The sequence below is a fragment of the Tachysurus vachellii genome, chromosome 12 (genome assembly GCF_030014155.1).
Source record: "Tachysurus vachellii isolate PV-2020 chromosome 12, HZAU_Pvac_v1, whole genome shotgun sequence".
In the NCBI taxonomy this organism is placed as follows: domain Eukaryota; kingdom Metazoa; phylum Chordata; class Actinopteri; order Siluriformes; family Bagridae; genus Tachysurus; species Tachysurus vachellii.
In genome coordinates, this window is record NC_083471.1 from 18,311,097 (window position 1) to 18,332,250 (window position 21,154).

Genomic DNA, 21,154 nt, shown 5'->3' on the forward strand with positions numbered 1-21,154 from the left:
AGTACAGCAGTCCACCATAAAAGAAGCGAGACACAATCAGGCCACGAGCGTGCCGTGTAACCCTGTTACCTAGCACAACACGTTTTCAACTAATGGACCACCAACCTCTGTGAAACCTTTGAAAGTGTATGGCTGTGTAGCTATAAAGTGCACAGTGCACAGTTTTTCATCCTGCATATAGCTGATGCATTAAAATAAATGAATGTCAAGGTCAGTGTGACAGAATAGGGAAAAAAATAAGACAGGAAAAATTATTTAACAGATGAAAAATTGTAATGTAAACATTATAGTCTGTATCACTGGAGCATGTAGAAGTCAATAGTATATTTGCAACATTAGATTATTTTTGATTGTATTGTCCAAACCTTATAATTTTATGATCTCAAGTTATAACTAGAATTTTAGAAACATAACTTCATCACTGTATTATATAATGTGAAATACTATGATATGCTGGATCACATGTAACTTTATAAGCACGGACATATAGATTATTTCAATGCTTACTATATTCTTATTCAGTATCTATTTCATAATCTGTCTGCAATTATTGCAGTCATGTTACATCATATTCCAACTGGCAGCAAAAGAAAAACATTGATAAGGTCCCAATTTAGTCAGCATTTTCTATTCCTTTTTTCCCTCTTTGTTAAAACGCAGTGGTCGAGACAAAAACCCTGCCTCGGGGTTTTAAACAATGCTTTAAATCTCTATGAAAGAACTGTGAACTACACACTTAAGCTTAAGCAGCTACAGAACTGATATCTGAATACATGTAAGTTTATCGAGATAAAGAGATAAATACATTTAACTCTATAAACAAAGTCTAAATATTTAAAATATTTTGCACACACTATTCATACAGTTGCATTAATAATGGACTGCAGATGTATTCAGTAATACATGAGCCCTATATTGTAAGGATCCAACAAAAATGTGTAGAGAATAAAATGAGTATGGTGGCAATTATACAAAGGTTAGAAGCTAACATTTTATTATGTATATCTATATTATATTTGATTTATATTATTAATTATGATTGCTATAAATACCCCAACATCGACATTACTGTTAGAAATCTGTGCATTTGTAAAACCTAAAATGTCCTTTTTCTATCTATTTATTTTATCTTAAGTTTGTGCAAACCTTGTTTTTTGTCAGTTACATCTAAAGATTTCTAGAAAACCTTAGTATTTGTATTTGTACATGTATTTGCCTCAGGTTTACACAACACATTCTTGAATAGAAAGAAATAGAGTTAGATAATCGTATAAAAGTCTTCATATATATTCATTAGAATTTTCATATATTCATTAGTTTTTCTTTCCTGTATCTTAATGTGACCTTGACATTTGCTCTGCACTGTAAGTGCAGCAATCTGAGCTCCATTCATTTTGATTTGGGCTTCAGCTGACCTCTCGGTCCAAAGCTCCTGTCCGTCACGCTGCTGCTCTCTGAGCCGTGCCGAAGCTGGATAAGCTTTCTTTAACTGTGCTGAACATGACTATGGAGGTCACTCAAGGTTGCACTAATTACTACTCTGCCTTTTTCCTGGTCATTTTGTAGGTTATTTGTTTTCTCTGCTTTTCTCTAGAGACAGAGGGCCACATACACTTAGCTAATTATGTAATTATGTAATATGGCTGTTTTTTGTTTAAAGAACCTTGCATGTTATGTACACAACTGGTGTAAAGCCTAGGCATGCAATTTAATGTAATGTAAGATGGTTTGTAATAATACAAAACCATAGTAGAATGTTGGCAAAAAACTGTTTTTGGAAACTATAGGTGCGCCCCAAATCACATATGTACATATGCACTATTTTACACCATTTTGTAGTATATGTTATACATATTTTGTAGTGCGAGTGGCGTGTTCACACTTAAAATTACAAGAACATAAAATGCCCAGAGGATACATGTATTCAACTAAAAAAAAAATATAGCATGGAATTTTTTTACAATTCGTGCACTCTCGACAGCTTTGTTTATATTGTGGAAGGGGGCGGGGCTAAAGGTGCTGACACTGGATGAAAAAAATAAATTAAAGATGGCCAACTTATTCTACTGAACAGGAACATTTTTTTCTGACCTGCTTAGTCGCTCAATCGTCAAACGAAGAATCTTTCAGACTCTCATGGGCTCTATAAAGAAGTTTCTTGTGGTCTTTGTGCAATTTTCCAAAATCACTACAGTATAAAGAACCTTGAGAAAGGTTACTCACTGGCATACAGTGATGATTGCTGTGATGCAGCAAACCTTAAAATGGCAGAATATCAAACTAGCATTAATCAGAACTACAATCAAACTAATCTTCAGGAAAGACAAAATTGCCAAAGTATCTCTGTGGTTTAGCTGTATTTCCATTTTATCCATGGTTTAAGACTGACACAAAAACTAGTACTGCCCTAATAACATTTTGACTGATCCTTGTAAGGAAAGCCTGTTAGCAATGAAACTGAAGCCCTAATGGGATTTTAAGGGTAGATAGGAAGCTGACGTGTAGATAAGGGCCTCTGTGTCATGACTGATTACTAAAGAAAACAGAGGACACTAAGGTTGTGTTAAACCACTGCTCAGGTTTTGCAGAGTCACATCTTGTAGCTTGGCTCTGGCTGAATGATAAGCTTCTTTGCTGGAAACGGTGCTGTCTGTGCTGGCCAACATCAGTCACACAATGCCTGGCACTCCGTTCTGTTATAGTACAAAAGGCAACAGGAACCTAAGACAAAGCTCTGCTTCATCATCTACGATGCCTTGCGATGTCTCGGTGGAGGACACAATGGAAATATGTAGTGTGACTTTTCCCCTCTCTTACTGTCTTTCTTTATCTTTGTCTCTCTTTACTTCTGTGCGCCTCTGCTTAGATTAGCAGTGACATCAATTCTTCATTAGGGAGCCTGTCAGTGCCTTTGTGGAGTTATACACTGTCATGTCAAAATTCAGAGGAAGTGCTATCGCCATCTTCTCCAGGGTGCACAGATGCAGTAATGGAGTGCGGCCAACACCATTATACATATTCCGTCCTGTTAATTAACCTCAAATCTTGTTAGGGATGAGGATTCAGTGCCAAAGCTCTCAAATTCTGCTACGGTTGAACAAAAGACAGCTTTTGCTTTGCATTCTATCAGATAAAAACACTCACTGACATATCCAAGATGGCTAAACACACTTGGTGGTGGAAATATTACTTTAATGGTGATTTTTTTTATTTTTATATCAAAGAGACTCTGCTGTCCATATAGCGAGATGATGGGAGTTAAATATACAATAGGCTGCTTCTTGCCTGATAAAAGTGCTAATCCACCTTACCAACTGAATTTACAGTTCCCATTTTATATCATTAAATCCTTTTGTGGACCATAATTAACTGTTTTTTTTTTTTTTCTTAGAGAACAGAAATGGGTTTGCTTTGAAGATACTGTAGAAACATTTGCGATTTAAAATACAATTTTGACTGTATTGACCCTAGTTGGCATAATAATACTGCTAAAACACTACAGCGTTTTTAAAAAAGCGCTGACTATTTCTTTAAAGCACTGAGTGTCCACTTTTATACATAGTTATTAACCACCACTATGGAGTGTGACATGAGAAAGAAATTCAATGCCTAATATGGGCACCACAAAACGCACACAAAAAAAACATACTTTTAAATGTAAAAGTTGGAGATAGAGCTATTTTGTGTTATTCCATTAAGAGCCACAGTAGAGAAATTGACTCAGGGATATAAAGATAATTTAGTAGCTGAAAATGTTACATACAATCCAAGTTATAGAAACCAATATATTACAAAATAAAAAAAAAGCTTTTGTTTTTTTTAGCTTAGTTTTCACTTTCAAGAAAATGTTCAAAAATATTTGATGATTCATATCTAGTCAATTCTTTGTCCAGTTAAATGCTGTCTAGAACATATATGTCCTACCCTCGGAGTTGGTTCTTGCTCCACAGTCACAGTATAATAGCTCATTAGCAGTAATCATGGTGTTTTTGGCTGTAGGTCATCGCACACATTATTCCCTTTTCCGATCATTGCTTGGATGAGAAAAAGAAAAGGCTGGAGCTGATTTGGAAGAAGTGGAGGTTATGTGACAGGCAATTCCCAGAGGATTGTGAATGTGATTCTGTTTTTATACACTGTTAGAGTTTCCCCCTCAGTTAGAGTAAGTAAACGGCTCTCATTAAACTCTTCACTGGTCTTCGTGTTTAGCTGGCTTGCTAAGCTCCTCTCAGGATTGATTAGATTTGGCATGTCTGTGGCATATCTTAAACACTATTGGCTGTTGCTTAGCTCAATCAAGTTCTTAAACATTCCCTCGTTCTTACTTCCTCTTTCAGAATCAAAATATATTCATTCATCATTTTAAATCTGTTTACCAATAAGTCAATGACATACAGTATAGAACTCCTGTAATAAGTTGCCTTTAGATCCTTGCAGCAAAACTACAAAATGTGAAAAGGTCAGCAGGGGGTGAAAACTTATGCATATCACTGTATGGTAGAAAGATCTTTTGGAAATTTATGTTTTCTTTAATTGTACAACTGAATGAAATGTAGTCTGTTGGTCTGTTCTGATCTATAGTTTCTTCAACCCGTGTGTACATTCAGACTGTACTTTTTAGACCAATGCTGAAATGACTACATTTAAGAGGAGCTGTTGATGTGTTACTGGTCTACTAGTGTTAAAATATAAAGTACCTGGTCATGTGATATCATGTTTTTGTGCAGATACTGTGGGATCTTAGTTACAAAACCATGTTCCAATCTTTATTAGCTTTTAATGACATCATAGTCAGACATTTTAGCCATTTTGGAGCCCATTTGGTTGTCAATCAGTTTTCTAAGGTCAGCTTCTTCAAAATATTAAAAAAATGTACATTTTATAAATGTATTTATTTGTTCTTCAGCCTCTATTTGCATCAATTTAGTATTTATTTTGCTTTATACAGACAAAAATGAACCCAATTTAAACCCATAAACAATTTAAATTGTTTATTCATATTTATTCTTTATTCCAATTTTCTTTCAATTCAAATATTCTGAGAACTGACACCTGTATAGTAAACCAGTCGATGATGTTGTTGTTTTTTTCATTCCAGCCCACTTGTCATGTATAATATGTCCCATTACCCTTGAACCATGTTTCACAAGTAAAATAGATGACCTCTTCACTCTAATGCTGTTTATTTGTAAGAGTAGATGTTGATCACACTGTACTGTAGCCCACTGTTGTGGTATTTGGAGTTTAACAGATTAAAGATAACAGATAGGAAATTGCCCTGACATTGTTCCATTACAGTTTCACTACAACAGAGGCAGCAATCAGTGTATGAGAAAAACGAAGTGATAGACATGATGGGCTCCATTATTTGCACTGGACAGAAAGGTCAGTGCACACACAAGCAATGAAAGGATATTGGGAGACTGGGTTCGCTCGTAAGCTCTGTTCTCTTCTGGCTTTTGCTCATTTTGCTGTGAAAGCATTCCTGAAAATCAGCCCTCTGGACTGGCTGACGAGCACACAAGATTACATTCCTTGTTCAAAATTTCATTCCTTTTGACTTCTTATATTTCACATCATTCAGTGGAGGATAAATGCAATTACAGACGGACATTGTGTGATAACGCATTACTTTAAGCATCTGACTGAAACTGGTCCCATTATATAAATATCAAGTCTTTAAGAAGACTAGGAGCCAAAAGAATCTTAGAAATCACTTTCCTACAGTAGTATATGCATTTATATGGACACATTTACATAAGGTCTATTTTGGTCAGTGGTCATGAAGGTCTCTCGTATAGATTTATAAGGAAAAAGACACATTTACATTTTGTCAATGGTTTTATTTAACAGATTTATTAAATGTCCACTGTCCATCACTCTGGCTCGATAGCAGGACCCGGTAGACGTTTTGTAAAAGATTAATCTGCTTTTGCGCAGCAGGTTTTGACAGCATGCAATCCACTGCAGGTGCCCTTATGTTTAAAACATCAGCTTTATATTGATAGGCTATGAATTATGAGTCTCAGATGGTCTTTATGATCTACAGTGACCTGCAATGCAGGAACATTGGTCATGAGTGACAGTAAAGAAAGAAGCTTTTTTCTGAGATCTGAAGTATCATGTTGGACGTTTGTAGCTCTCCGGGCACCTCTGCATTTTGATTTCTGTGTTATTTTCAGCTGGTCAATACAAATATTGGCTCTAGAGTATTAGCAGCAGGCAGAAAATGCTCATTATTTATTAAACAGATATTTGGTTTAGACTTGGCCTCGGGTTTGTGTGTGAAGTAAGCGAGATAAAGTTTCAGAGATCTTCTCATGGACAGTGCAGTCCAGCTTGACCGTGATTTGCTCTGTTTTAGAGATGCAAGGTCAGCTTTGCTATACCTCAAAGAGTGCTAGTGGGAATGAACTCTGTACAATCATAATAGTCGTGTTCCCAAGCCATCCCTCTATACACTAACTCTCATCTTTATCCATCTCTTCTACTGAGCTCATTCACACCAGTGTCCCAAAAACAAGTTATTATTTAAGTTCTAAGAACCATAAACATATCATTTTATCTTTTGTAAACAAGACAAAAAATGTATCGGGTCCCGTTACAAGAAACGGAAAATTGCAGACCTTAAGACTTTCTTTGGGTCTGAAAACGTGAAGTTTAAATTGCATCTTAAAGCCTTACCTCAGACTATTACAACGTGTCACAACTGGAAACGCCTTTCAAACCTTTGAATTGAACAACTTACAAAATAAATACTCACAATATCAGAACTGTGGTTAAATAAATCACTAAAATTAAATTATCCAGTGCTTTTATTAATCTTGCACTGTTTGTGTTACAGGACCCTGTCACCCAAACCCCTGCCACAATGGAGGCACGTGTGAGATCAGCGAGACCTACAGGGGCGACACGTTCATCGGTTATGTTTGCAAGTGTGCATCTGGCTTCAACGGCATCCACTGCCAGCACAGTAAGATCAACGATCTTTTAATTAAAATCTGTTGCGTGGCTATTAATTTAGCAGCTGGACAACACCATGACTATGGCATGACTATGAAGTTGTCATACACACACACATACACACACACACACACACACGGCACAATTTTTTCTTTTTAATACTACTGTAAGTACAAAGACAGATGTTTATATTTAATTGATTTGTCTCAATTATAGTCAAAATAACCTTGTTATCTATGCATTAGATAAGATTAGTACATTTTTAATCTCTAACAGTGATCTAGTTAGGTTTGATATTTGCAATATTATTAATATTATTTCTTTTTTACTCAATGAACCAACTACTTTCACATCTCCCTCTCAGGGGCTACAATGGCATGTAGAGTGTCTGTAAAATGAATCACAGAGGCTCATTCAAACCCAGACAAGCACTCAGGACCAGAATTCAATATCTGAAAAGCCCATTTTTTTTTAGCCAATACATCGATGCTGAAGTTATAGCTTTAACACTTTTTTATGTTCTAGATTATTTATACATCTGAAAAAATAGACTATTGCACCTTTACATCTCTGTGACTGTTCATGTATGGGTTTTTTTTTTGTATATTCCCTTAAAGAATCACAGAACCAAAAAGGGAACTGAAGTGCAGATTAAGATTTGATTCAAGTACAAAATTTGGCTCAGGAAACACGGTCCACTTCACATGAAACAAATCAGGTGATCCGAAAGCATCGATCTCAGGGCAAACTCCAAAATCTCAACACAAAATTCAAGGCAAATTCTGAACCAGAAATTTCAGAGTTTTCTTAAGTATAAAATGAGCATTATTTCACAAAGTGGATGCGACTGGGAAGTCATGATATACTGTGTTTCTGTGATTGCCACATTCTCAGTCACCATCTTTCCAAAGGGTGCATCTCAATCAGCTCCCTAGGTAGTGAATCGGTATATGGTGTATATGAGTTGGGCCACTGGTAAGGACTCAGGCTCACTATTATTAAAGTGCTGGTTTTACTAATTTCCTCATCAGAATTTGTTTCATATGTCCTAGAAATTTGCTATCTTAATCAAACAGGTTTCTGTCATGGTACTCCAAGCAGGATTGTAAGCTAGCTAGTGTTTTTTTTGTCATTAGACACTTAAGTCATTCGACTCAAAAAACATACTACATATAAAACAACAAAGGCCGTTAAAACTCGCTAGTAATCATTTGAGGGCTGTATGAACAATAAGAGGCTACTTGACATCACAAAAAGTTGTGACAGTTCGAAATTGTAGGAGCGTAATAAAAGAACAAAATATGAAATCTCTATCTACTGTTTTTTTTTCCAGACAGAAACAATGACAACAAAAAGCGTTTCCTGTTTTAACACACTGAGTGAAATCAGTGATTTGTCAGTCACATTTCTGAAAGCATTTTGTCATAATATTGGTACTGAAACCATTTAGTGCTCTTACATTCATTTTTTGCCACAAACTATAATTTAAAACAAAAAAAAAAGAAAAACTTAAAGAGTCACAAAGACATGTTCCTGCAATATCCTATAGTATTTTTAGTGATTTTCAGCTTACTTTTTTATCACAATGAAAATTCTAAAGAAATATTTTTAAATTTTGTAAAGATTTTTTTATCCCATGCTCTTGGTGTAAAGTATGTGCTTAGGTGTTAACCGATAAATGTACAGTGAGAGATAGAAATTCAGTTCTTAACATGAAGAATCTTGCTAACATGCTAATACATGATTATTGAGTGTATCATAAAAACCTTTTTGATTGGTGAGGTCTGATTCATGCAGCAAGACCTTTGTAGCTTATTGAAAAAAGAAAAATAAATAGTGATTAGGCAGTGGTCTCTCAGTGCTTAAGGCTCTGGGCTATTGATTGGAAGGTTGAGAGTTCAAGCTATGAAGCCTGGGCCACTGAGCACAGCCTTTAACCCCTGAGTGCTCAGTTCAGTGCTGCTTCAGATTAAAACATCTGCTGAAAGAATAAAAGCAAATGGAATAGATGTGGTCTGGTGGCCACAACATAGCATGAAACACAATTTTTTTCAAGTACATTTAACTCTCTAACAGGACTAATATTATAATATTAGTTTGGGAACCCCCTAAGCTAGATAATAATCTAATAATAACAAACAATACATATACTGTATAAACTTACCAAACGTATGCATCTTTAAATTGTTGCTTAAAGTTTTAGATGCAGTCAATACCTTCATTCCTATTATGAATAAGTTAAGCAACAAACAATCATGCTCAAAAACATTGGCAAATATGGCCATGGGGGTTCAATAATGTTGTATTTAAGACTAGTGAATGCATCCTCTGTAGCTGTAGCACACAATGGTGTTATTACAGACAGGTCCCTGCAGGCCAAGGCACTCACACCTACACGTGTTCTGCACTAATTAGAAGTATTGAACTCAGTTCCTGATGGATGCATCTGTTTGCACATTGGCATTAGTTTGGTTCAAAAATAACATTGAACTGGTTATGTGAGAAGAGAACATGGCATATGGTGTTGTCCTGCAGTACCTTAATAATTGATATTGTTGACATATATATATATATATTTTATTTACATTTTATTTACCACAGATGCTTATATTCACAAGCCATTAGACTCCTGAACAACACTTAACACCACTACCTCACACCCCTCATAACCCCTACTGACTGCTGCCACACAACACACTGAGCACGTTACTTACAGTAAGTCTTACTGTTTTTTTTTTTTTTATATACTGTTATATTATTTATTTTATGTTTTTGGGATTTTTCATACATTTCTATTATTTATTTTTATTCTTTTTGTAAGGGAGATGTGCAAAGTTTTTTATTGCAAGGTCTAAAACATTGTGTTTTCACTGTGCACATGACAATAAACCTCTTGAATTTTGAATTTTGAAATGTCAAATTGTTTTAAAACAGTATCAGACAACAGCTTTCTTACATGATAGAAGTTACAAAAATTCAATGTTATGTAATATAATATGCTATTAGATATTATATGCTCATCTAGACATTTTCCATGTTGTTTTGGGGAAATATACTGATGGTCCTGTGAATAGTTGTATTGACTAAAATGCTAATAACAGATTTCTCAAGTTTTTTGGCTATTTGCCAGAATTCAGTCACACAGAATTCAATTCGGTTAAAGACAGTTTTCTGACAGGTTGTTAACAGCCTTTCTTGACAGATTTTCGGGTGTTTCCAGAGGACTATCCAAATAAAATGATCCCCAACTGTGTAACACTATTAACAGCCTGTTGTTCATTCATCACATCATATTACACTGAGTAGTTTGCTGTCATTGAATGTCACTTCCAGATATTATGGATGTGTCTCTCTCAAAAGGGTGCTTTTGTCAGCAAGTAGAATTGTATCACTCGTGTGTTTGTCAGCGAAGAATTATCCAAAGTGCTGAAATTGCGCTCCTTTGTGGAGCACACACTTGAAAAGATGCGTCTCAAGCACTTTATGCTGTTGTTTCACATAACCTGAATTCTGGGCTTTTATAGTGTGTTTGTATCTGTGTTTAGCAGATGTATATGATCCGGCTTCCTTGCTTTAGAATACAGTTTTTTTTTTAATATATTTCCATTTCTGTAGCTGGTTCCAACATAATAGCATAAGAGCATTTGTTCAGTGTGAGCAGTACAGCATTTCTGTTGTATTGTGGGTAATCACTAACATTACTGGCATTATGTTCATGTACTGCAGTGTTATTAGGTTTTATCGATAAAATGTCACACCTTTCATGTGCCTACTTTAACAACACATTAAACCAAGGCAAAAAGCTCATGTAGTAAGAAGAAAGAAAGAAACAGGAAAAGCTAAAAGATGAACATTAGGGAATGGGAATTAATTGTTTTTATTCCAACAGGAATTTAAGTTGCCTAGAACTGACTGAGCTAAAATGCTGAATGTGGGCTGTGCTGCTTTTCACCAAAACAAGCATGGGCTGTAATGGCTGGCTGTGATATTTGAGACAAGAGATGACCAGTGCATTACAGTACATCACAAGATCTCATGTGTGGTGTATTACATTGATGGCTAGCGGATTTCTAAAGGAATTGGCTGTGTGTTATGGGCAAATTCACTGGGACTTGTATGGCAGACACTGCCCCTAATCTAAGACTAATAATTAACCCAGTCAACCATTATTTTTATATACCAAGAGAAGTAAAAGGACATTTTTGACTTCCTTGCTTTTAAAGTAAAATCTTATACATTTATGACATACTAAGATAAAATAACAAGATGTACTAGTATGTAAAACTCTACTACAGCTTCAAGCATTTGTCACTGTTGCTGGTGTGTTTGTCACCAACGTGACAGATTTTCTGTTCCAGATCTGCAGTGTGATTAGATTGTAATGATAAAAATGGCATCTTTTATGGGCCTGTATTAACAACACGCTAAAGCTATGTTCATCAACTGGCAGGTGGTTGCAAGTTTCTGCCCCTTTTGAGAGGTCTACCAATCATCTGCCTGTTTAAGTGGGACAAATAAAGAGCACACTGTCCAATGTTGATGTGAGGTTTTTTATGCAAACTCCACAAACACTCTCATTCACCCCCCAAACACATGGCATACAGGAGGGACTCGAAATGACATGCTAAAAGTTTGTCTTCCAGTGAGAATTAATCTTTCGTTCCAGTAAAACATGTTGTACTTGAATCTGCTCTGGAGTCTGAGGCTTCGAAAGAGATTTAAATGCAAGTTGTGAGTCCAGCAAATTTGATTTGATTGATAAATAATACACAAAATTTCATTGCCACATTTTAAAGTAATGTACTGATTTTCTGTGTAGTTATAAAACAATAGACTGTAGTATGCTAAGAATGGTGTAGAGCAAACCTAAAGGCAGGTAGCAAGCTGCATTGTGATTTCCACTTTTTTGAAGTGTTTGAAGAAAAAGGATGATGGGGTAAATAACCCACAGTGATTGCATTTACTACACCCACGACTGTATTTCACATGCGGCTTCAATCACCTGAAATACTACTGATGACGTCTTTTCAGTGTGTCAGAACGGCTTTCACTCAGTGCCATCACCTGACTTTCCAGATGCATGAATCTACAGTGTGGGCTACAGTCCCAGTCTCACTTCTTCCTATCATTCTATTTATTTTTCATGAATAATTCAGTTGGTGGTGCAATTCATTTCGGATTCTTGAATAGAATTCAATTTGTATTGACAGTTGAATTGTATTGCTTGGTTTCACAAAATATTTCACTTTAAGGCATTGGTTGGTTGCATAACAGAATAACAGCAAAAAATCTGTTGTTGGTACAAAAATAATTAAACCTTATATTGATCTCTGAAAGATGGAAGGTTTAACCCTGATAGCTCATTTATACCAGCTACCTCACAAAATGATATAATAAGGAGGACTGTAAGTGCCCCAACCCTAAGCTTCATAACTTATCCTACAACGTCAATCAAGTGAATTGGTATTCTTGATTTTTCAAGTGAGAACATTTTGTTAGATTTATGGTAGACATTACGTTGTTTACTCTGATGTTTTCAGACCATATTCGAGTTTGATGATGCAATGAACAGCTGCTGTTGTGCTATTCCATTAGAAAGTCTATGTGAATCCATCTGATTCTGTGCAGCTTTGATGGCTATTGTACTTTGCTAGTTGATGTGTGTGCTCTATATCTATTGTTCTCACGTTTGCCTAAAAGAGGAGATCTAATTATTTGTTTCAGTTAGTATTTTTTCTAGGCTTCTCAGGGCAAAGTAGATCCAGTCATTGAATAGAGGCAGTTCCAGGAAATTGAGTGGGTTCCTTTGTAAAGAGAGATGTATTGTCCATTATAATAACAGGAACTACTTATGATATCGGGTCTAATGGCCAGCTCTTGTTACCCCTTTCGGCAAAGAGTAAGAAGATCAGGTTTGCTGTTTCGGTGGATTACTTGAATATAATCCTTTCCTGTGTCACCCACCAATGTTGGACACCATCCAGAATTTACATGAGCATACAAAATTTGTTTCAAAATATAAAATTTGTTTCAAAAAACATCATTAAATAAAGATGAACATGTTGTCCCCTCCTCCCTTAGAAACTCAACGAATCCAGAAAGAAAGAGAATATGGATAATCCAGCATGTCTTACCCTTGAGTCCAAATCAGAACATGGCACTTGTTCCCCAAACTGGCCATTAATTTCAGCAGCATTGGAAAAAAAAAGTCTCTGAATATCTGAAGTCCAAAATAAAATCATGTGTGCATAATGTCCGCAATTAAATGATACAAGAAATGTGATAATTGTTCTCCAGGAATGAATGAGAGCTAGATGAAATAGACCAGCTGAGCTGTCGATGGGGGACGGAGAAAGCCATGTTCATAGGATTTTATCAGCAGGAACAAACCACAGCTTTTGAATGTGGCAGCTGTGTCATTAATAAAATTGACTTTATAAAGAAACAAGTGAAGGCAACATGGAAAAAGAGTTGAAAAAAGTCAGACTACAAGAAATTTGGGCTTTGAGACCAAGTAGATATAGAAAATCTACACTTTATGGTTTGTGTTACGTGTGCATTGATGATTACTGTCATTTGATTAATCTTTAGATTTCAGAATCTATTTTATTTCCATAAGTAAATGCTACTTGCCCCTACAGTACAAACAGTAATAGTATAGTGCAGGGGTCGGCAACCTTAAACACTCAAAGAGCCATTTGGTCCCGTTTCCCACAGAAAAAAAACAAAGGGAGCCACAAAACCCTTTTGACATCTAAAATAAAGAAAACACTGTATATATCGTTTTTTACCTTTATGGAAAGTATAGAAAAAACTGCAGTGTGTCGCATTTATGAAATCAATGAACTGCTACCGAGTAAACGAAATTTTATTTCTGCATGCAAACAAAAATATTTTGAACAGTTTGAACTAACCTTAACAAAAAAGGGTTGAAGGTTACTTTCAAATAAAATGTTCAATGTCTAATTGAGTCCTCTTCGTATTCATGACATCGAAAGTTTAACTTGCCGGCTGCAGCAAACCAAAAATGCGTCGGATTTCGCAAGTCGGCAGTTATGACGCATATTTTGAGCGACAAAAAAATTAAAGATGGTTTATTTTAATGTTACAAGAGCATCATAATCTTAGAATTTCATTTTTTTTAAAAACTAACTAACTAAAATAAAATAAATTTAAATTAAATATTTATTTTCCAAATCTATAGGGAGCCGCAGCAGAGGGATGAAGGAGCCACTTGTGGCTCCGGAGCCGCGGGTTGCCGACCCCGGGTATAGTTAATAGGCCATTATTAACATCAGTTATCTGTTATATTTACAATACGCACCTTTCTTAAGTTTGCTATCTGTAGCTATTTGTACAAAGAAGCTGATAAAATATTTACATATCTCAAGTATAGATAACTATATAGGTTTTATACACGATTTTCAGTGCCAGTGTCCAAAGGTGCCATAAACAACGTTCAAGGTCTGGCATATACCTGAAAATCAAAAGCTAGAGTACAAACACTAGAGTAAGACTACTATGTATTATATAGACTATTATGTCTAAATTGTATTACATAGAGTTCAAATAATAGCACAGAGCAAAGTATAAAGCTAGAATAGATGTCTCTGTTACAGTATATTCCTTGATTATGCTATTCCGAGATCTAGAGATATCAGGGAAATCCTAACTGAGTAGTAGAAAAATGGAGAGAGAGAGATAGAGATACAAAAAAGCCATCATACAGTAAATCATTCTTTTAAAGCAGGAGTGTCCAATCTTATTTGTAAAGGGTCGATGTGGGTGCAGAGTTTCATATCAAACAAGCAGGAACTACACCTGATTCCACCTGTTTAATCAGTTGATCTTGGCTTTCGCTAGACTCAGGTGTGGTTTCTGCTTGATTGGAATAAAAAGCTGCACCCACATTGGCCCTTTCCAGATAAGATTGGACAACCCTCATCTAAAGACATCTAAAGATTTAGTGGCCGTTCTCTTTCAGTAATATTATACATACTATAAATGTAAATCATTAATTAAACAGAAAAAAGACAATTACTTGTTAGCCAGATTTCAGAATCATGACATCACAGCATACTGTATGTATGATGCAGTGTATATGTATGATTTTCTCACAGCATATTGTAGGTATGATGCAGTGTATATGTATGATTTACTCACAGCATATTGTAGGTATGATGCAGTGTATATGTATGATTTTCTCACAGCATACTGTAGGTATTATGCAGTGTATACTGTATGTATGATTTTCTCACAGCATACTGTACAGTAGGTATGATGCAGTGTATATGTATGATTTTCTCACAGCATACTGTACAGTAGGTATGATGCAGTGTATATGTATGATTTTCTCACAGCATACTGTATGTATGATGCAATGTATATGTATGATTTTCTCACAGCATACTGTAGGTATTATGCAGAGTATATGGTACTGGCTGCTTTGACACTTTGGTCATTACATAATTTGTCTCAGTCCTTTTACTAATACATTATAAACTTTGCACCATTCCTACATCCCTGCCAATAACCCAAGTTTAGCCTTGAACCCATTCACAGTTCCATGTGGCTTTTCTCTATTTCACACTGTTGTTTTTTCTCAGGATTACTGATATTAGAGTCTGTCTGCTTTTGCCTTAAGCTATTTAAGCATCTTATTTTTCTCTTTCCTTCCCATTCTTTGCACAGGTTTACAGAGTTTAAGCCTCAGTGCTTACATTTTAGCTGCTTACTCCTCTAACCATGCACTTCAAATCCAATTTCACATCTATAAGCATTATTTTAAGCTGTAGTAAAGTAGGAGGAAGCAGACAGGGAGCTCTACAGGGAATAGAAGATACAGCACCCAGGAAAGCTGTCGCTCAGAGTCAGGTTTTTGTGTGTCATTTAAAGTGAAAGTACTGGATGTGTTTTTTCTTTTTGAAAGTGGGGATAAGTCTTGTAAGCTAATATCTGTTAGGTTTAGATCTGAGATAAAATCTTTAAATAAATAATTATTCTCAAGATACTACTACATCGACTACTACTACTATTACTACTACTACTACTACTACTACTAATAATAATATGGCTGCAAGCAGTGATTAAAGAAGCCAAGCAATTTCTGTCCCAAACCCTTAGTGATACAAGAAGGACCACACACCATTGGGACTATCAGTGCTTGCTCTCAAGAAGATATATCTCATTTAAACTTCAAGACGTTGCTTAAATATAGCCCAAACTACTAACTTCTAGTCAAATATTGTACAAAAAACATGTTTTTATCATGTTTTAATATGATATCATCTTATTGTGCCGTACAGTATGTAAAAGGTTTGATGTCAGTACTTAATTGCACTGCCATCAGATATACCATCACTTCCAGGTTTTGGCAAATCACAAATTAATTACATGACAAAATCTCCACACCTTCCAGTGGGTTATGACTGCATGTTGAGTCGTTCAAAATTTCTGAGCAGTTTTGCTCATTTGTGAGTAACAGGAACTCCCTTAGAGGAAGTTTACACACAACTTCCAGGAGTCCCTCGGGATTATAGACAAAATCGTTGTCACATGCAAACGTCTGTTATACCATTATGGAATTTCATTACGTGAGCCTTGACTTCTTGTTTGTCATCAGATTTTCTGTGTAACTGTTATTTTTTCAGCTGATCTCACAATTGTGCCATTCTAATTTGGTGATGATTGAACAAAATGTACTGTATGTGAAAAGAAGAAGAAGGAGGAGAAGAAGAAGAAGAAGAAGAAGAAGAAGAAGAAGAAGAAGAAGAAGAAGAAGAAGAAGAAAACCTATTTCTGATCTCATTCACAATGGCATTAAGTCTAACATAGATTCAGTAAACATTGTGGAATCCATTGAACTTTGCCTGACCCTATGTGTCAGAGGGAAAGTGGAATCATGTTCTGCAGTGTTATGTTGTGGAGGTATTATTGCAAACGTATGTCCAACTTTTCCCTGCTGGTAGTGCTAGATCACTTGAGGGGCATACACATGAGACTCCCCACTGACACTGTGCCAAATTAATAAAAAGTGTATGAAGTGTACGTGCTTTGGTCTGCAATAGAAGAAAAAGAAGAAGAAGTATACAACTTTGGTGCTTTGCCTTTGATAATAATGAAATGAATACACATTTTTATACATGAGGCTAATATTCATATGAATACAGCACTGGGAGCCTTTAGAGAAACAAGAGATGTCCTTAGAGACTCTTGGCAAGAAGGTCAGTAAAGTAAAAATACACTACTGCATTGCATTTTCGACACCTTTATCATATTACGATGAAGGAGAACCATATCCAGTTACATTGCGGTATAAAATTCATCTTGGAACTAACACCACGTTACTTGATTTGTAACTCACACATATAACACCTAGTGTTGCTGGACTTGAAAATGTAAACTTGACAAATGCGCCATAAAAATGTCCTCCAGAAAATCAGCTCCTTGTTTGGTGTTCACAGAGTGTGACCTCCCTCGTTTAAAGGACTTTGATGGCTTTTTGTTCGGTTTGAGCTGTTGTTATTATTATGCATTATATTTTGGTGCAAAACCCAGAGCTGTGCTGTATTTACAGGAACGATGGGGTGCCGTGTTCCTGCCACTGATTGGCCAGGCGAGCGCAGAAAATGGCCAATTATTGTAATGAAGTGTCATGACGAACAAGCCAGAGGGGAGGGAGTGTGTAGGTGGGTGTGAAGGAGAGGATTTGAAGGCCAGAATGTTTTCCTGATCACCTATTGTATTGCCTCCAGAAAAGTGATGTTCTGATCCTTGACCTTACTCGACTCAAAGCTTCTTTGTGTTTGCCAAACAAAAATCAGCTACACAGTTTAAACTGCAATGTTGCTGCTATGATTGCAAAAAAGCTGATTTAAGGCAGAGAAGTCTAGTCAAATAATAATTTTGATAACTTTTCTGTACTAATTTTGCACAGGGAGTTTCTAGAGTGTATACAGGAGTATGCAAATATTAGTGAACACTTTGCAGCATGTGGGCTCAAACATTGAGGGCTCAAACATTATGTTTGTGATTGTGGAATAAAAAGTTTTGCTGTTTTATGGTGTCTTGAAGAATACGACATTTATTTTCAAAGCCAAAGGCTCAGTTGTGTCAACCACTATCTATCTATCTATCTATCTATCTATCTATCTATCTATCTATCTATCTATCTATCTATCTATCTATCTCATTGAATCTTTATTGTTATCGCTAGCTGATAGTTGTTCAATGCTAACATTGCTAGCACACCAGCATTCTTTTCATTCATTCTCAGCTAAGAAAACGTATCTACTGTATAGCATCAAATACTGTGCATTAATGTGAAACAATTGCAGCTATGTTATTTTAAATATACATACCTACCGTTACATACTGTGTCACTTAATATACCCTTACAACAGTAAGCTAGTTTTGCTGGACTAGTTACAATTAAGGACCAGTTAATCTCTGTTTGATGATTAAAATACTAAAAGCTTGATGCATTTCATCTACAGTACCTCAGGAGCAAATTGTGAATTTCCAGTAACTGAATCGGTTAGAAAAAACACCTACTGTACTGTCTATAATCTTAAGCCTGAGTCACAGCCATCTTTAGCTTTAGCAAAGGAGTGTTAGGGGTGTGAACTGTCCTGTCAGTCACTACCGCTCTGTATTTAATGGGTCCATGTGACATTATTTCAGCATCTCTAACAGCTCTTAGGGCTCAAATGAGATATGTGTTTATAGCCACAGGTATCATTTGGAAAAGTGGAGAGGATGGCAGAGATCTAAAGAGGCTGTAATAATATAGCATATTCAGGACAATATTGCGTAAGAAATTGAGTCTAAAATAAGGTACATGTTGAAATTCCTTTTGGAGCTGGCATATGGCTTTTTAACTGAGCATGCAGAAAATAATCTGGATTTTACTTTTCCAACTTATAATGATACAGTTTAATTGGTAACAGATGTAAAGTTGTTTCTTATGAAGCACATTGATGAATGTGTCCTAATTAAAATAGTCAAGTACAATGTTAGTCTTTTAGTGTAAGTCCAGTTCTTGCAGGAGGTTGGTATTTTAACATCTGCTAAAACAAAAGGTTTGGTTTGCCTTTTATGATGCTCAGCTATAAGAGGTAAACATATTATAGGCTACATGCTGCTTATGTAGGGACAGATGTTTTTGATTAATCGTATAAAGACAGGGATGGATGAGTAGCTGGTACATTTCAGGTTATTCGATCTCAGATTTCGTTTAATCATTTGTCCATCCGTCTGTCCGTCTGTCCGTGCATCCATCCATCCATCCATCAATTTTTTCAGTCATCCACCCATTCATTTATCCATCCATTCATTTGTTCATTCGGTTGTTCATTCATTTCATTCATCCTTCCATAATTTCATCCATCCACTCATCCATTTACCATCCATCCATCCATCCATCCAACCATCCACCCATTCATTCAATAATGTGTTTGCTTATCTAATTGATTGATTGATTGATTCATTAATTTATTTATTCATTCCGATTTTTATCAGTTCGTTCATTCATCCATTTATCTATCCACATTTAGCTGCTTTTCTCTGGCCAGGGTCAAAGTGGATCTGGTTCAGTGCACCTAACAGCATGTTTTATCTCAGAGTCACATAAAATGTAATGTAAAAATCCATTTACTTTGATGAATTATAAGTGGAACCTGTTCCTTCTTTAATGCATTTAAATGGCCATTTCCTGATTTGACCAATGCTTTTATCTTAATTGATTTATTGGCCGACCACAGACAAAGCATACACCTGTCACGACACATAGTTTCCTTTAACGTACTGTAGCAGAAACACAATGCAGGGTTAGTGTGGGAAGAATAAAGAGAACACACACATACACACACCCACAAATTAATCTCAACATGTCCCATAAAATCTGTATTTACATGCAGCTTAGTCATGTTTACATGTAAGCTGTGTTTTACTTTAAAAATAAATAAGTTTTCTTTCCAATGAACCTTGAAAAAAAACTAATGTTTCAAAGCAGGTTATTAGGTAAATGAATAAAAAAGACCATGGACCAAAGATAATCAGTAAAATAGCTCAAATAGCTCCAAGTGGATTATTATCAATTCCAGGTTCCTATCTCTTGCACAAAAAGAAATATCTGACCAAGTTTGAACTTCATATGATATTGCTCTACCACCATTGGTATCACATCAAAGCTTTGATTCCTTTGTTAAGTCTTACAAACAAGCTACAGTAGTTAATTTACATAAGTTATGACTTAAAGGCTTTATTATTGCCACACATTACATTACATTACAGTGGAATTCTTTTCTTCACATATCCCAGCATTGGAGGTTGGGCTCAGAGTGCAGAAGCATTTAGCAGTGAGAGTTCAGGGCCTTGCTCAAGGCTCAACAGTGCAGCACTATGGCTTGAACCCAGATCTTCCAATCAAAAGCCCAAAGCCTTAACCACACCTATCTGAATCATAGTAGTATTTTTTTTTTTTTTTGCCAACCATGTTACACTCTTGTGGTAGAAAATAAACTCTTGTATTGAAGTCAGGCCCTGTCAGAGCTCACAGTGCAATTTTCCATGCCTTCAAACCCAATGAAACCAAACCACACACTCTGGGTGGCCTGTTCTCAGCATGACGGGGAAGACCTCGTCTGGATATTCAGACAATTTCAACATTGTCCCACCACATAATAACACACACACCCCCACGTACACACACAGGGTAACAAACGTACATACACACAAGAAAAGATTAATCATTTTTAACCCACTTACACAATGGATGTCTATACAACACAAAAAACAAGACCTCAGAACCCACACGCATATACAATTACTGGTTTAGATTTGTTCCTAAGACTGTTTGTGACAGTAAATTTTCCCATTAGTTTGATTTTTCATGTCTGGAATATCCTGCTTTTGCTCACTGCATACAGTAGGAGAAAATCTCACCATTTCTCACGTACTCATTACTGATTACTGACAGGTTTTTGGTCTTAATGCATTCAGCATATTTTAAATAATAAATCATTTGTGCTTAGTCTTTTTTTTTTGTCTCTCTCTGCATTTGATCCTTTTGATGATCTTCACTGATAGAATTGTTCCATTACATTCAGAAAGGCACACAGATTAAAAGAAGAGAAATTATAGATCTGCACACACACACGCACACACACACACACAAAAACCACCACATCAA

General features: G+C 35.9%; 1 protein-coding gene across 2 annotated transcripts in view; it reads left to right on the forward strand.

Moving 5' to 3' along the window:
- Positions 1-21,154, forward strand: part of edil3a (EGF-like repeats and discoidin I-like domains 3a) — a 174,682-nt gene that overhangs the window by 59,114 nt on the left and 94,414 nt on the right. For both annotated transcript variants that reach the window (XM_060884204.1, XM_060884205.1), the window contains exon 3: positions 6,845-6,973. In XM_060884204.1, the coding sequence (XP_060740187.1) occupies positions 6,845-6,973 (129 nt within the window). The remainder of the gene's footprint in view (positions 1-6,844; positions 6,974-21,154) is intronic.